The sequence below is a fragment of the Ovis canadensis genome, chromosome 3, assembly GCF_042477335.2.
Source record: "Ovis canadensis isolate MfBH-ARS-UI-01 breed Bighorn chromosome 3, ARS-UI_OviCan_v2, whole genome shotgun sequence".
NCBI lineage: Eukaryota > Metazoa > Chordata > Mammalia > Artiodactyla > Bovidae > Ovis > Ovis canadensis.
The window spans coordinates 7,995,523-8,013,332 of NC_091247.1; the positions used below are offsets into that span (position 1 = coordinate 7,995,523).

The following is a 17,810-nucleotide window of genomic DNA, read 5'->3' on the forward strand; positions in this document are numbered from 1 at the left end:
CAATGGTCATAGCGACTTGTGCTGCTTCCTGGGACACAGGCGGGCGGACGTGATCTCATGCGCCCCTCCCGGGGTACCCTCTCCAGGAGTGAATGGAGGGTCATTCTTTCCTTCAACCAGAGGGAAAAACAGACCCGAAGAAAGGCAGGGAGTGGCGACAATTCCCCCGCTTATTGGACTTGTCCTTTGTGCCGACCACTTCCTTCCCGCTCGTTGTCTCGGTCATCACAACACCCACAGAGATCAGATAGTAATTTTATCCCCATTTTACCGATGCGGAGCCTGAGACCCCAGGAGGTTAAAGGACATGCTGAGAACCATCCCCAGATGGGAGTATAGGTCTGTGTGACTGGGCTGTATAGGTCTGTGTGACTGGGCTGGTGGTCTCTTACTTTTGAGTGTCAGGATCCCCAGGGAGCTTGCTAAGGATCCTAGCCCCCCACCCTTACCCTCACCCCCACTCCCACTTTGAGTCAGAGTCAGTATATGTGGCTGGGACCTGGAAATCTGCCTTTTCATACACATGCCCAGAGGCTTCCTTGCTTCCAGTAGAAGATGCTCTCCTTGCCCCCTGGCTGCCACACCCATCAGCAGTGGGCATGTTCTGCTGGAGGGGGTGGGGGTTGGAGAGCCCAGGGGAACCGGAACGGGGAGCCCAGTGTAAGATCAGGCTGGGGTACCTTTCAGTGCTCGGCGTGGGACACGGATGCGGACTCCTCACTGATATGTACAACGCTCACCTCACCAAGGTATGGGGGCTGGGGGCCGCCTGCTTATCCCTCCGCCCTTTCCCTGGGGGTCACTGGTAGGATTCTGAAGCGGAGAGGATTCCACGAGGGATGCGCATTTGGGGGCAGGGCAAGTCTTGTGCTAGGGGAAGCTGAGCAACAGCGTCAGCATGACAGCTGGCGCTGTCCCATGCTGACTGCTCTGTGCCCAGCGCCATGTGTGGACCCCCTCGTGGATGCCTTACAGCATCCCCGTGAGATGGGATCTACTGTTAACCCATTTTACAGATGAAAGAATGAGGCCCCAAAGAGGAGATGACACTTGTTCTGGCTCACACAGCCTTTATTTCTTAAATTTTTTTGGCCATACCCCTGGGCTTGCAGGATCTTAGTTCCTCAACCAGGGGTTGAACCCTTGGCCCCAGCGGTGAAAGTGCAGAGTCGTACCCATTGGACTGCCGGGGAATTCCCTCACACGGCCTCTAAGGAGGCAGAGCTGGGATTTGAACCTGGGTCTGTCTCACCCCAGAGCCTGATCTTGATACCACTGCATTCTCTCCGCAATGGTGAGAAGTGGATACCACCATCTCGGCGTTAGGGAGCTTGCATTCCTGCTGGGCTGTGGGGTCTGGCTTCACGAGTGTGTGCAGAGATGCCGCGTTAGGAGACCTAGGGTGTTCGTGGTTAAGAGCAGAGATTGTGGAGCCAAGTGGCTTCGCGTTAAGACTCCAGCTTGTAGCACTGTTGTAGCCAGCTCTGTGTCCTGGGCTGGATTACTTAACATCTATGTGCATCCATTTCCTCATCTTTGAAATGGGAGTGAAAATAGTACCTCCTCCGTAGGCTTACTGTGAAGATTAAATTAGTGGCAGTATGTAACGGGCTCAGCACAGCCACTCACGCGGTGGATGCTCAGCCGATGTCACCACTGTCATCCTCACTGTCATTGTCGTTACTCTTGTCTGAGGCAGAGGCAGGCAGCTGCACAGATCGTATTTGGAGGGAGGAGAGAAGCCGACAGTCTCCGGGGCGGGGGGGGGCCTGGGAGGCTCTGGTGTCAGGTTGGATGGAAGTGGAGTGGCGTGGAGGCTGGGGTTGGTCACAGGGTGGCTCGGCGCCCTGTGCAGGCTGCCAATGCTGCTTGCCATCACAGGAAAGTCCGGTGCCCTTCCCCAGGGGGCAGCTGGGCAGGGGCCGAGCGCCCGAGCTCCCTGAGTGGCCCCCACCCCCAGCCTCAGTCTGGCACCCTGGGGTCCTGAGCTGCTGGACCACACCTCCTTCCTCCGTGCAGGGCTTAGACCATACCCATACCTTGCCTGCCCGTCCTCCAGGATTACACCGTGCGCGGCCTCCTGGGCAAAGCCACAGACGACTTCTGTGAGGACGGGCGGCTGGTGGAGAAGACAACATACGGTAAGAGCCCAAGGGAGTCCCGGGGTGGGGCAGGAGGAGTGGGTGCTCCCGCCCCTTCACTTGCTTCCTTTATGCTTCACCCCAACATGGGCCGTGAGGGTCCCTCTCAAACACTCGCAGACACACCAAGCCAGGGCTGGCTCCTAGGGGCGTGGACACGTGATTCTGTCTTCCGAGAATTCCTTGTCCTCTCCACGCTTTCTCACCTGGCTTAAATGTCCCCTCCCCAGGGATGCTTCTCCAGCCCCCAGGCTTGGACCAGGTGTACTGTCAGAAAAGTCATCAGCTGACGATCAGTGGTTTTAATGTCTGTCTCCCACCAGGGTGACACCCATGAGAGCAGGGATGTTGTAGTTCCACTCCTGTGGTCCCCCGTGGCACTGGGCCTGGCATGTGGGAAGCGCTGGATGGATCAATGGATGGGTGATGGATGGATGGGTAGATGGATAGGTGGCTTGTTCTTCATTTCTTGCTCTCCCCATGTTCTAAACTGTCCTGTAGGATCTGTTGCATGTGCTTGTTTGACACGTTTCTGAGCACCAACATGCGCCAGCCATTGTGGGGCGCACATATGGTGAATCAGATGGGGTCCCCAGTCTCAGTGGCCTCACAGTCTAGCAAGGAAAGCAGACACACCGCTACGTCTCCCGGAGAAGATTAAAAACACGGCAAAGCGATGCTACATATTTGCACTTGTGGGTGTGTGTCAACTACCAACAAAATGTTCTGAAGACAGCTACCAGCTTGACACTTTTGGGAGGGCAGAAGCTGGAATTTGGAGGAGGGGAGGTGTTTGTTGGTGTTGGTCTGAATTTCTGGAAGAAGATTCTTAAGTCATTAAAAACTATTATAAACACCCAGAAAAACTAAGTGCCAGGAAAGAGAAGCAGGTAGAGAGCGTCAGGAGCCAGGAGGAGGAAGCTGCTGGCTTCCAGATAAGACAACAGCACGAATGAAACCTACAGGAGGGGTGAGAGGCCCGCGCCCTTCCCAGCTGGCCAACCTTTAGTCCCTACACCTGCTCCCAGAGCTCTGGCCAGTGGAGTCAGAAGTTGGCGCCTGTCCCAGTAGGCCCACAGGCTCGGCCTCCCCGTGGGTTTGAGCATCCCCAGGATTTGCTGCTGCCTGCCCCAGAATCCCTCGGTGGGACCAGTATGCAGAGCCTTTCCCACTTCTTGCCAACCCACTTCTGTGTTTGGACAGGTGGCACCCTCCCTCCAGGGATGCCTGGCACGAAAAACCTTGGACTGGGGCTCAGGGGTCCTGGCTTAGAAGAGCAGGCAAGTCATATCATACTATGAGCCTCATTTCCAGAAGAAAGTGGGATTTTTGTTGTTGTTGTTGGTTGGTTTTTTGGGGGTGAGAGGGGGATGTGTTTGTTTTTTTTTCCAAGCCACGCCAAATCTTAGCTCCCTGACCAGGGATCAAGCCCATGCCCCCTGCATTGGGAGAGCAGAGTCTTAATGACTAGACCAATCAGAGAAGTCCCAAGAACAAAGCATTCTTAACCTGGAGCCTGTGAATCCCTTGAGTTTGTCCTCCAGACATTGAGTTCATGTGTATATTTCTGAGAAGAGTGTCCAGAGCTTTCATAAGATTCTCAAAGGACTCTCAACCCCCATACATGGGGATCCTGGGACCTAAGGATGCGTGGGACCCCCTCTCGGTTCCAAGGACGGGGCTGGTTTGAAATTTCTAGTTTGCTGCCTCAGTGGGCACCTGTGCTGACCACCACCTGGCTTTTCCAGACCACGTGACCAGAGAGAAGTTGGACCGCATCCTGGCTGTGATCCAAGGTTCCCATCAGAAGGCTCTGGTGACGTAAGAGAGGCCTGGCCCACACCCCCCTGCAAGTGGGACCTCAAGGAAGCGCTGGGTGGTTGTTAAGTGCCTAAGTCGTGTCCAACTCTTTATGACCCCATGGACGGCAGCACGCCAGGACAGCACGCCCAGCTTCCCTGTCCTTCACCATCTCCTAGAGCTTGCTCAAACTCATGTCCATTGAGTCAGCGATGCCATCCAACCATCTCATCCTCTGTTGCCCCCTTCTCCTCCTGCCTTCTGTCTTTCCCAGCATCAGGGTCTTTTCCAGTGAGTTGGCTCTTAGCATCAGGTGGCCAAAGTACTGGAGCTTCAGCTTCAGCATCAGTCCTCCCAATGAATATTCAGGGTTGATTTCCTTCAGGAAGTGCTGGGGTTGGGGGGGCAGGGGGCAGAGATGGGCAGTGCTCGAAGAGTAAGAAGTTAACCCGCAGGGCTCTGCCTGCTCCCGAACAGATTCCATGGATCTTCCTATCTGAGCCCAAAACCAGGCATAAGCACCCACTCCTTTCAGGGCGTGCAGAAATGTTTCCTTGTGCCAGGGCATGGGCCAATCCCTCCCTGGTTGGGCTCATAGGGAATATATGAGCTAACAGAGAAGAAAGCCAGGCGACCACAGCATCTCAGCACAGTCAGGCGGAAGTAGTCAGTGCAGGTGCAACTGAACAGGGGTAGAGCTTGTGGTTCAGGATTGGAGGGCACCGGAAGAGGCTGCTGCAAACGGGGCTAGAGGGACTGAGAAGGTGTGAAGCAAATGAAGAACTTCAGGAAAGGCATGAGTGGGGCAGGGCTGGGGTGGGCAGTCAGCTGCCTGATCTGGCCCCTCCTGATCCCCAGGTACTCCAACCTCGACCTACAGACCCAGGAGGCCTATGAGATGGCCGTGAGCGGCGTGATCCGGCCCATGAACAAGTCCCCGATGCTGATCACCGGCATCCGATGCCTCCAGTTTGCGCCTCCGGAATTCCTCTTAGGTAAGTTGCTCTAGGAAGTTGGGGCAGTGCCGTGAGGCTCCCGAGTTCATAGAGTCACTGTGGGAGACCCTTGCGGAGGCCAGCATGTGTGAGCGCTGATCTCGACTGGTCAAGGCAGCAGGGGCCCGCTTCGTTCCCAGCCTGAGGCTGGACTTGGCTGATCACACGGTGCACAGAGCAGATAGATGTCTCCTGCCAAGTCTCCCTTTGAAGCCAGACCTTAACAAGCAGAGGTTATATGTAGTGGCTCCTCTCCAGAGCCACCCAGCGTCTCAGGTCACTGTGGGGCATCAGACACTACTTTCCCCTCTGCCCTGATCCCACCCAGCTCAGCACCTGCTCCATCACCACTCTTTCTTTGTTTATTGTGTTAACAAGGGCTCCTTTCTTGAGTACTGACCAAGACTCTCCCGATGCTAAGTGTGTTATAGAAATGATTCCTCACAACCACCTTTTTTTTTTTTTTGGTCTTCACCATGTGGCTTACCAGATCTTAGTTCACTGACCAGGGATTGAACCCTTGCCCCTTGCAGTGGAAGCATGGTGTCCTAACCACTGGACCACAAGGAAAGTCCCAACTTGGGGGTTCCTCTGAAAAGGCAGATTCTGATTCAGCAGGTCTGGATGGGGCCTGAGACTCTACCTGTCTTAACAGACTCTCAGGGCCTGCCCTGAGCTACACTTAGAGGAGGAAGAGGTCTGGCTAAGGTCATTGCACAGCCAGGAGGGCTCCTGGGGTGTGGATCTAGATCAGTGACCCCAGAGGCTGTGCTCCTGACCGCCACCTTTGCTGTGTGTCCCTGGCAGAGGTGCAGTGCATGCATGAGACACAGAAGCAGCTGCGAAGGCTGGTGCACGAAATAGGCCTGGAGCTGAAGAGCACCGCTGTCTGTACCCAGGTGCGGCGGACACGGGACGGCTTCTTCACCCTGGATGATGCTCTCCTGAGGACCCAGTGGGACCTGCTGAGCATCCAGGGTGCCATCCAGGCTGCAGCACCCCGGGTGGCGGCAGAGCTGGAGAAGAGCTTGAGGCCTTGGCTGGGCACCCAGGAGCCCCCTGGTCCAGGCCAGCCCTGGGACTCCGAGAGGCCACGTTCTGCCTTGGAGCCAGAGAGCCATGTGGGGCATTGACAGGCCAGCAGCTGGTGGAACAGTGGATGTCTAAAAATAAGAGCTGGTGGAACAGTGGGTGTCTAAAAATAAGAATTGTTTGTGGCTGGAACTGCTGACTGCAGAACACCAGAGCAGGAGGGACTTTTTTGCACATGACAGAAACCCTGAGGCTATTAGAGAAACCATTGACAGGGAGTTCCCTAGTCAGGGAACTAAGATCCTGCAAGCCGTGTGGTGTTGCCAGAGAAAAAAGAGATCAACAGAATTGGCCCAGTTAAAAACTTCTGTACAGAGGAAAAGACGCTAAATGAATGAAAGACTGATAAAAGATAGTTGTTATAAGTCTAAGCAATAATATTTATAATATATAAAGAGTTCTTACAACACAATAAGAAAAGCATGACAAGAACGTTGATCAAATGATGTGAATTGTGTGTTTGTATTGTAAAAGCAATCCAGATGGCTAGTAAACCTGAAATGATGTTCAGACTCTAGTGATGAAAGACATTCAGATGAAAATGAGATGACTTTTCCTTGCCTTTCAAATAAAGTAAGAAAAAGATACCATCCATTATTGGGGAGGGTGTGAGAAGATGGGCAATTTATATACTTGGTGCCAGGTTGCTACAGTCATATCCGACTCTCTGTGACCCCACGGACTGTAGCCCGCCAGGCTAGCTCTGTCCATGGGATTCCCCAGGCAAGAAAATGAGTGGGTTGCCATTTCCTTCTCCAGGAGATCTTCCCAAGCCAGGGATCAAACTAGCGTCTCCTGTGTGGGCAGGCAGATTCTTTACCACCAGAGCCGTCTGGGAGTGTGCTTGCTAGGAATACACAACTATGTAACCTTTCTGGAGCAGTTCGATGGTATGTATCAGCATTTAAAATGCTCCTGCCCTGGGACTTCCCCGGTGGTCTGGTGGTTAAGAATCCGCCTGCCAGTGCAGGGATTTGATCCCTGCTCTGTGAACTAAGACACCACGTGCCCTTAGGTAACTAAGCCCCGCAGCCCCTTGAGCCTGTGCTCCTTAACAAGAGAGGGATCAAACTCAGGCCCCCTCTGCTGGGCGTGCAGAGCCTTCACCACTGGACTGCCAGGGAACTCCTGGAGGGAAATCATTCTTAAAAGAAGGAAAACAAGGGTGCATTCTGCGGTCCCAGGGATTAGGACTTAGACACGTGAATTTTGGGGGGATGTAACTTGACTCATAACAGGTGGTTAGACACTCACCTGGACTGGCCCAGTGCTTCTCAGAGCCGTGCTGTCCTGTAACCAGAAAACTGCCCCTGAGGTCAGGGGAGGCCCCTTCTTCCCCTCCACTACCCCTGTTACTACAGCCGCAGTGGCTGACTGGGGCACATGTTATGCTGTGGTTAATAAACATCACCCCAGAACCTCTCCATGGGAGTGCTGGGGACCAGGGCTGTTCAGAACTTTCCTCGCTGCCTGCCCAGGGAAGCGGCGAGGGCGCAGGGCTCCAGAGGCTCTAAGGGTGGCTTCCTGGGGCATGGACTGTACCTGACCCTCCAGGGCCTCTCCCAGCAGCGCCTCTTCCATGGTCCAAATAAGAATTTAAGTTTTGGTTGCACTGTGTATAAGAAGTGTATCTGGGGACTTCCTTGGTGGTCCAGTGACTAAGAGTCCACATTCCCAATGCAGGGTCCCCAGGTTCGATCCCTAGTCAGGGAACTAGATCCCACATTCCACAACTAAATGTTGGCACACTGCAGCTAGAAGTTTTCCTATGCTGTAACTAAGACCTGGTGCAGCCAAGTAAAAAGTAATCATTACTTAAAGCAATGGAGACAGTGACAGACTTCATATTCTTGGGCTCCAAAATCACTGCAGATAGTGACTGCAGCCTTGAAATTAAAAGACGCTTGCTCCTTGGAAGAAAAACTATGACCAACCCAGACAGCATATTAAAAAGCAGAGACATTACTTTGCCAACAAAGGTCCATCTAGTCAAACCTATGATTTTTCCAGTAGTCATATATGGATGTGAGAGTTGGACTATAAATAAAGCTGAGTGAGCCCTGTAGAGTTGATGCTTTCGAACTCTGGCGTTGAAGAAGACTCTTGAGAGTCCCTTGGACTGCAAGGAGATCAAACCAGTTAGTCCTAAAGGAAATCAGTCCTGAATATTCATTGGAAGGACTGAGGCTGAAGCTGAAACTCCAATACTTTGGCCACCTGATGCAAAGAACTGACTCATTTGAAAAGACCCTGATGCTGGGGAAGATTGAAGTCGGGAGGAGAAGGGGACGACAGAGGATGAGATGGTTGGGTGGCATCACCGACTCAATGGACATGAGTTTGAGCAAGCTCTGGGAGTTGGTGATGGACAGGGAAGTCTGGTGTGCTACAGTTAAGTGTTTCTCTGAGATGTGTGAGCTGTTAGAGCAAACTTTCAAACTTTAGGAGGGGGTCATGAGAGTTCCCAGCTTCAGTCAGCAGCACGTGTAGGTGACAACCTAGGACGTGTGGTCAGTGTCTGAAGGGGCAGGCTCATGGGACTGTGCCCTTGACCTGCATGGTGTGGGCAAATTCCAGGCAGGCAGTGTCAGAACTGAGCTGTATTGTAAGTCATCCAGTCCTGTCCCTCAGGAATTACAGAATTGCTTGGTATGGGAAAGCCTCCACGTTTGGGGTCAGAAGTACTGTGTACAGAAAGGAAACAGGAGTTTTTACCTGTATGTGTGCTCAGTATATATGTATTACCTGAATAAATAACCGAAGTGGTTACTTTTGTATTTCCTTTGGCTGTGCAATATGAGAAACCTTAGTTCCCCAACCAGGGATAGAACCCATGCCCCCTGCCTTGGGAGCACAAAGTCTTAACCGCTAGACTGCCAGGGAAGTCCCTCAAGTGATTAATTTTTTTAACAAAGTGGAATTATAATATACACAGTTATCACAATTGGCTTCTTTCATCCAACAGTAGAGTGTGGCCTTTTTTGGGCCTTTCCTGTTGGCTCTGGGTAAAGAACCCACCTGCCAATGCAGGAGACACGAGTTCAATCCCTGGGTTGGGAAGATCCCCTAGAGAAGGAAATGGCAACCCACTCCAGTATTCTTGCCTGGAGAATCCTGTGGACAGAGGAGCCTGGCAGGCTGCAGTCTGTGTTGTTTCGTTGCTCAGTCCAGACACAAATGAGTGACTCAGTGGTGGCGTATGGCCCTCTCCCTATCTGTCCCATCAGGTACGAATGTTACTTCCTCCAGACTCCGTGGGGGTGCCCAGAGACACAGGGCTCTCTTAGAGGAAAGCCCTGACCTCTTCCCTCCTCTTGGGCTGTTCCTTCCCATTGTACGAATTGTGACTGCGGGATGTGGCAGCTTTCCCAAAGGCCTGGGTTTAGCCAGTTCGGTAACGGTGCTCAGTTGCTCAGTCGTATCTGACTTTGTGACCCCATAGACTGTAACCCGCCAGGCTCCTCTGTCCATGGCATTCTCCAGGCAAGAATACTGCAAAGGGTTACCATCTCCTCCAAGGGATCTTCCTAACTCCAGGACTGAACCCTTGTCTCCTGCTCAGCAAGCAGATTCTTTATCACTGCACCAGCTGGTCTGTCAGTTTATTCAACATTTACTCAATAAATATTCATTAGATGCCTACATATTATTGGCCACATGCTGGTATAGGCACCAGGAGTATATCGTAAACAAGACAGCCTAAATGCTAAGTGGGGAAAGGGAAGTTGGTGACGTTAACTAGGGCTGCCTGAGTAGTCTTTTGAATAAAATGCTGAACAGGGTGAGCCACTGAGTCAGGAAGTAACCTGGAAGTTGTTGTTCAGTCATTAAGTCGTGTCTGACTCTTTGTGACCCCATGGAATGCAGCACGCCAGGCTTCCCTGTCCTTCACTATCTTCTGGAGTTTGCTCAAACTCATGTCCATTGAGTCGGTGATGCCATCCTACCGTCTCATCCTCTGTTGCCCCCTTCTCCTGCCCTCAATCTTTCCCAGCATCAGGGTCTTTCCCAATGAGTTGGCTCATCACATCAGGTGGCCAAAGTATTGGAGCTTCAGCTTCAGCATCAGTCCTTCCAATAAATATTCAGAGTTGATTTCCTTTTAGGCTTGCCTGGTTGGATCTCCTTGCTGTCCAAGGGACTCTCAAGAGTCTTCTCCAACACCACAGTTCAAAAGCATCAATTCTTCAGCTCTTAGCCTTCTTTATGGTCCAACTCTCACATCTTTACATGACTGCTGGAAAAACCTTAGCTTTGACCATATGGACCTTTGTCTGCAAAGTGATGTCTCTGCTTTTTAATATGCTGTCTAGGTTTTTCATAACTTTTCTTCCAAGGAGCAAGCGTCTTTTATTTCCGAGGCTGCATTTACCATCCTCAGTGATTTTGAAGCCCAAGAAAAGAAAATCTGCCACTGTTTCCACCTTTTCCCCATCTATTTGCTGTGAAGCGATAGGACTGGATGCTGTGATATTAGTTTTTTGAATGTTGAGTTTTAAACCAGCTTTTTCACTCTCGTCTTTCACCCTCATCAGCCAAGAAAACCTCCAGTGCAGTTCAAATGGTGTCTGATACATTCAGGGCCCACAGTGGCCCAGGTGGAGACACAGTGCCTACTGATAGCTTGACTGCCTGTCAGTAAGAATCACCTTGGGTCCTTCACACCCAAGGTGACTATTCCAATGTTCCACATTCTCAGAAACTGGGGCGTTGGATCCTTTGTATCAGAATTTCCTTTGAGTCAGAAACTGCTGCGAGGCCAGGATGGAAGATCCGGGTTTAATGTGACTTATTTAACTTCACAGGGATAAGAGTCAGCATGACCAGTGTTTGTTCCTTCAAAGAGGCCCCAACACTGGGGGCATTTCCTCTGGGATTTACACCAGTGACTTCTACAGATGGTAAGAACTAGCTGGCCACTCTATTTTTCTTAATGGCTGGACTGATACCATCACTATAATTTGTTTCCAGGGTGCAGTGCCCTGCCCAGGGCCTGGGCAGGTTTGGCAGTCAGTAGACCAGTGAACCTGAAGGGACAATGATAATATCACTTCCCAGGGCTTCTGGTGTGCTGGGCTCTGTGCTAAGACCCTTACAGGGACTGTCTCACATAGTATGGAAGTTACTGTGATTACACAGGTGAGGAAGCTGCTAGGGAGGGAGTGACCTCCTGCCTAGCTGAGCATCTGTCTCTCAGTAGGACCCTGCTGCCCCCGACCCCCATTTCTGAGCAGATAGTTACTCAAGACATCAGTTTAGCCTGCGTGCCTCCTGCATCTCTGCATTGTATTCCATGCAGATGGAAATTAAAAGAAGGCCGAAGTAGCAATACTTAGACAAAATAGATTTTAAAATAAAGACTGTTACAAGAGACAAAGGACACCACTTAATGATCAAAGGATCGATTCCAGAAGAAGATATAATGACTGTAAATAAATATGCACTTAACAGAGGAGCACCTCAGTACGTAAGGCAATAGAAGGATTTGGGGTGCAGAGAGAACCTGGAGTCATGGCCAAAATATTGAGTCAATGTGTAGCCCCAGTCTGCCAGGAAAACCACCCCAAGCCTCTTACTTGATGTCTCTCACCTTAGAGTACTTAACAACAATTGTTAAATTGTACCAAGTATGTAAGCAACCCGAGATTTGGGAATTGGGCTTTAAATTTTAAGTTACATGATTGAGTGTCTTATTTCAAGAAGTAGACTGTTTTGAAGACAAAGTGCCAAATCGTCCTTACCATGCTCAGAGTGGGCTCTCAAGAACATCAACCTCATTGACAAACCCGCTGGCCTCCATGCTAGCCAGTAACCAGTTGAGGTAATGGGAACTAGGGTGCAATGGGGAGGAGGGGGTGCAGCCCTAGACCTTAGTGGTGGAGGGCCCTGGGTGTGAACCTCTACTTACCCTGTTTACTGACTGGGTGATTTGATCTCTGTGACACCTGCTACAGCATGGATGAACCATAAAGACATTATGCTAATGATGGATATTGTAAGTGAAATAAACCTATCACCAGAAGACAAATACTGTTTGATTCCATTTCTATGAGTTAGTTAAAGCAGACATTCAAAGGGCCAGAAGATAGAATGGTGGTTGCCAGGGGCTGGGACGTGGGGGGTTCATGTTTCATGTGTACAGAATTTCAGTTTTGCAAGATAGATAGAGCTATAGAGAGGGACTTCCCGGGTGGTCCAGTGGCTAAGACTCTATGCTCCCAATGCAGGGGGCCTGGGTTCAATCCCTGGTCAGGGAACTAGATCCCACATGTCAAAACGAGAAATCGATCCTGTGTGCTGCAACTAAGACCCGGTGCAGTCAAATAAATAAAAACTTTTTTAAGTTATAGAGATAGTTCCTGGTTTGATCCCAAGTTTCAGCACCAAAACACACACACACACACACACACACACACACACAGCAACAGCAACAAAAACAAACTATAGAGCTAGAAAGTGGTGGTATTTGCACAACAATGTGAGTGTATTAGGTTGCATTGGGTTTCCATAATGGAAAAACCTGAACAAACTTTTTGGCTAGCCCAATACGTAATGCCACTAAATTGTACACTTAATGATGGTTAAAATGGTTAATTTTATAAGTACTTTATGTATATTTTACCCCCCAGTTTTCATTTCAATCCCAAAAGAGGGGCAATGCCAAAGAACATTCAAACTACCGCGCAATTGCACTCATTTCACATGCTAGCAAGGCAATGCTCAAAATCCTTCAAGCTAGGCTTCAACAGTATATGAACGGAGAATTTCCAGGTGTATGAGCTGGATTTAGAAAAGGCAGAGGAACCAGAGATCAAACTGCCAACATCCGCTGGATCATAGTAAAGGCAAGAGACTTCTGCTTATCCAGAAAAACATCTGCTTCATTGAGCATGCTAAACCCTTTGACTGTGTATTAGTGAAAGTTGCTCAGTCGTGTCCAACACTTTGCGACCCCATGGACTATACAGCCCATGGAATTCTCCAGGCCAGAATACTGGAGTGGGTAGCCTTTCCCTTCTCCAAGGGAGGCTTACAACAAACTGTGGAGAATTCTTAAAGAGATGGGAATACCAGACCACCTTACCAGCCTCCTGAGAAACCTGTATGCAGGGCAAGAAGCAACAGTTAGAACCAGACATGGAACAACAGACTGGTTCAAAATTGGGAAAGGAGTACATCAAGGTTGTATATTGTGACACTGGTTATTTAACTTATATGTAGAGTACATCATGCTAAATGCCGGGCTGGATGAATTGCAAGCTGGAATCAAGATTGCCAGGAGAAATATCAAAAACCTCAGATATGCATATGATTCTACCCTAATGGTAGAAAGTGAAGAGGAACTAAAGAGCTGCTTGATGAAGGTGAAAGAGGAGAGTGAAAAACCTGGCTTAAAACTCCACATTCAAAAAACTAAGATCATGGCATCCGGTCCCATCACTCATGGCCAATAGATGGGGGGAAATGAAAACAGTGGCAGATTTTATTTTCTTGGGTTCCAAAATCATTGTGGACAGTGAATGCATATTCATTCAATGTTACTTGTTGAATGAATGAACATCAATATCCAGATAACTGCAGTTTTCAAGATATGAGTTTTTTTTTTATATTTCCCAGCTCACTCCTCCTGCCCCCTACTATTGTACCAAGAATGTTAGCTCATTAAGGCCCCACTTTGAGCTATAAGGACCTTACTTTCCCAGAGGAGCCAGGAACATGCCTAGCACACACAAATGTATCGTAAGAATGAGCTGACATTTGTCTATTTCATTATGGTCATTAGACCAGCTTTTATATCTGTGATCACTTGTGAAGTGGCCACAGCAGGTATCATTTTACCTACTTTATAGATGTAGAAACTGAGGCCTGGGGTGTCCAGCCACTGGCCCAGCCTCCCACATCTGTCTATACATGACACAGCCTGCAGAGCATTAGCTCTGTTTGGCCACAGAATAAAAACAAAACCCGGTTTCCACCACTGTATCATCATCTGATTTCCTCTGCAATATCCTGTCAGACCCTGACTGATCCCCCTGCTTTGAGCACTTAAGCAGGAGGCATGGGACTCATCTGGAGGTGGGCTGGATAAGCAGAGGGACTGATATTAGTCACTCCAAGAAGTTCCCCTCTGGGTGAAACTTGGCTCACCATCCAGTAAGGGCGGTGGAGGTTGACTAAGAGAGGCAAGTATCAGGTGGGCGGTCAGGTGTGATGGTTGGGGTGATGGGCTATCCCGGGGCCTTCTAGCCTCCTCAGGGGTCTGCAAAGCAGTCCATGATCAAGTTGACCCCTGTTGCCCAGCTCTCTTCTTGCTGACCCCAACCCTATCAGTACTTCCTGATCCCCTAGCAAATCAGAAGCCAGAAGAGCTCTAAGATGGTGAAACAGGCTGCCGAGTTCCTCCCAGGTAAACCAGCTGGGCAGGTCTGCTGGTGCCAGGGTGAAGGGTGGAGCTGCAGGTCAGCTCCAGCCCAGGAGCAGAGCTAACTAATGTTGGGCCTATGAGGGCCTATGAGAAGCCTCTGGGGAAAAGCCAGATACAATCTCACCTGGTTTTGATCCAGGGCTGGCTCTTAGGGTCCAGTGGCTCTCTAGATGAGTTGGAAGATGGCCAGTTTGGAGGTAGAATTTGATTGCTGGTGGTTAGAAGCAACTTGTCAACTACCCAGGAACACTAACTGGGGAGCTTGTTAAAAAAAAAAAATACAGCCCTGCTCCAGGCCTGCCAAAGTTCAATCCTCGAGGAGGGGTTAGAGACCCAAATCTTTTTCTTTAAAATCCCTCTCCGGTAATTGTGACACTCAGAGGTTTGGAAATTATTGTTGTTATTCAGTTGCTAAGTTGTGTCCCACTACTCGCGACCCCATGGACTGCAGCATGACAGGCCTCGCTGTCCCTCACCATCTCCCAGAGTTAGCCTAAGTTCACGTCCACTGAATGGGTGATGCTATCCAACCATCTCATCCTGTGTTGCCCTCTTCTTCTGCCTTCAATCTTTCCCAGCATCAAGGTCTTTTCCAATGAGTTGGCAGTTTACATCAGGTGGCCAAACTACTGGAGCTTCAGCTTTAGTATCAGTCCTTCCAATGAGCATTCAGGGTTGATTTCCTTTAGGATTGACTGGTTTGGGGCTTCCCTGGTGGCTTAGCAGTAAAGAATCTGCCTGCCAATGCAGGAGACAGGAGTTCAATCCCTGAGACAGAAAGATCTCACATGCCACAGAGCAACTCAGCCTGTGTGCCGCAACTGTTTAGCCTGTGCCCTAGAGCCCAAGAAGTGCAACTATTGAGCTCGTGTGCTGCAACTGCTGAAGCCTGCGTGCTCTAGAACCTGTGCTCTGCAAAAAGAGAGGCAACTGCAATAAGAAGCCTGTGCACCGCAACGAGAGTAGCCCCCGCTCACCGCAAGCAAAGAAGAGCTGGCGATGACCCAGCACGGCCAAAAATAAGAAATAAATAATTAAAAAAAAAAAAAGATTGACTGGTTGGATCTCCTTGTAGTCCAAGGGACTCTTAAGAGTCTTCTCCAGCACCAGAGATCGAAAGCATTGATTCTTCGGCGCTCAGCTTTCTTTATGGTTCAGCTCTCACATCCATACAGGACCACTGGAAAAACCATAGCTTTGACTAGACGGCCCTTTGTTGGCAAAGTGATGTCTTTGCTTTTTAACACCCGGTCTAGGTTTGTCATAGCTTTCCTGCCAAGAAACAGTCGTCTTCTAATTTCATGACTGTGGTCACCATCCACAGCGCAGTGATTTTAGAGCCCAAGAAGAGGAAATCTGCCACTGCTTCCACCTCTTCCCCTTCCCTGGGAAAGGAGCAAAACCTCCTAGTCAGAGGAATCAGGACAGAGGGGCCAACGCCCAACTCAAGGCTGAGTGAGGCTGTTCATTTTTGGTCACTGGCCTGGCCTCTAGGTCAGATCTTTGGTCAGCTACGTGCATGCGTGCTGAGTTGCTTCAGTTGTGTCTGACTTTTTGCGGCCCTATGGACTGTAGCCCACCAGGCTCCTCTGTCCATGGGATTCTCCAGGCAAGAAGAATGGAGTGGGTTGCCATGCCCTCCTCCTGGGGAATCTTCCTGACCCAGGGATTGAACTCATGTCTTTTAAGTCTCCTGCATTGGCAGGGAGGTTCTTTTCCACTAGCGCCACCTGGGAAGCACTTGGGCAGGTATAACCTTTTTTTAAAAAAAATATTTATTTATTTATGGCTATGCTGGGTCTCTGTCGCTTTGCACGGTCTTTAGTTGTGGCGCGAGGGCTTCTCATGGCCGTGGCTTCTTTTGCTGCGGAGCACAGGCCCTAGGCACGCAGGCTTCAGTACTTGTGACTTGTGGGCCCTAGAGCTCAGGCTTAGTAGTTGTGGCTCAGGGATTAGACCCGTGTGTCCTGCTTCGGCAGGTAGATTCTTATTCACTGCGCCACTGGGGAAATCCCAGGTACAACTTTTAAGAAGCGCAGCAGAGATCTGTGGCTAAGACCTTGGGCTTAAAGGCTCAGAGTTCTGGATTCAAGTTCTGACTCCTTCTATTAATGTGTGACCTTTAGTGAGTCTCAGCTGGGAGGCAGGACAGCCCACCATCGGCTAGGCTTTGGAGCCAGACAGTTTGGTTGCTTCTTGGGTCTGTGACCTTGAGCAAGTTGCTCCACCCCTCGGAGCCTCAGTTTGGAAATGGGGACACTCGCCTCCTGACAGTCTGGTTGGGAGGTGCTGGAGATGAAGTTCTTATCTCCCAGATGATCCAAAGGGTTTCAGAAATGTTAGGTTGTTACTACTGTCAACCCTGCTCTGGGGAAACCTTCAGCTTCTGACTGGTTTGGGTGCTGGTTGTCACCTTTCCCCTGATTTGCTACCCACGTGCCTGACGGTAACCGGCGCTTTCATCACACTGGCTCCAAGCATCAAGCCTGGGCCCCACAGGCTCCATTCTCCCGTAGAAGAGGGCCCCAGTCTGGCCTTCCTCCCCTGCCCAGAGTGTCCTACTGTTTGGTGACACTGCATTGGTGAGGTCAGGCGGCCCGGAAATGACCCCTTTCAGCCCTCAGGGATGACAATACAGATTGCCCTTTGTTAGTGTTTTGAACTCCAGTGGACATGTCAAATGACAAATGTTTCGGGGTAAGGTTTACACTGGAGGTGATCAAACAACATTTCCACGCTCACAGTGTCAGTTGTCCTTGGCAGCCTGCTTCCTAGCACCATCTGGGCACATCCTGAGCAATGGCACCCGTCACTGTCCGCATTCCACCACCAGTTGGCTCCCTACTGCCTGGGATGGCGGTTGGGATCACTTCAGACTCGGGGCGGGGGCGTTCTGCCACAGAGAACCCCCTCTTCTCTGTGGGGCACTCTGAGGATCTATGGCCAGTGGCTTGGTAGGACCAGACCTTCCCAGCCAGGGCCCTTCTAGAGGCAGCTTCCCTGGCAGTTAGGCATATCTCTGAGTAGACACTGCCCCCTTGAGGCGTCTTCCCACCATGACACTTGGGAGTGCTGACCTCACACAAAGGGACCTGGGTTATACTTTCCAAGCATCCTCCAAGGGTGCCTTTAAAATTGGCCCCAAATGCAAAAGTCTCTGGAGCACTGGCAGCGTAGTCCTTCTCAACTGGAGAACTTGGGACCTACCTTAGTGCCTTATATCGCCTTCCGGAAGAATACAACTCAGGGCAATCATCAGAAATCAGGCACATAGGACTTCCCTGATGGTCCAGTGGCTGAGAATCCTCCTGCTAAGGCAGGGGACACGGGTTCGATCCTTCATCTGGGAAGATCCCA

At 50.4% G+C, this 17,810-nt stretch overlaps 1 protein-coding gene across 4 annotated transcripts in view; it reads left to right on the forward strand.

The window, feature by feature from the left end:
- TRUB2 (TruB pseudouridine synthase family member 2) overlaps positions 1 to 12,056 on the forward strand; it is a 17,420-nt gene extending 5,364 nt beyond the window's left edge. For 2 of the 4 annotated variants that reach the window (XM_069580068.1, XM_069580069.1), the window contains 5 exons: positions 688 to 749; positions 2,060 to 2,141; positions 3,890 to 3,962; positions 4,800 to 4,936; positions 5,744 to 6,611. In XM_069580068.1, the coding sequence (XP_069436169.1) occupies positions 688 to 749; positions 2,060 to 2,141; positions 3,890 to 3,962; positions 4,800 to 4,936; positions 5,744 to 6,069 (680 nt within the window). In that variant the 3' untranslated portion in view covers positions 6,070 to 6,611. Of the gene's footprint in view, positions 1 to 687; positions 750 to 2,059; positions 2,142 to 3,889; positions 3,963 to 4,799; positions 4,937 to 5,743; positions 6,612 to 10,833; positions 10,930 to 11,728 lie in introns of those variants that run through there. The other 2 variants (XM_069580070.1, XM_069580071.1) reach the window with 2 other exon arrangements.
- Positions 12,057 to 17,810: the final 5,754 nt, after the last annotated feature.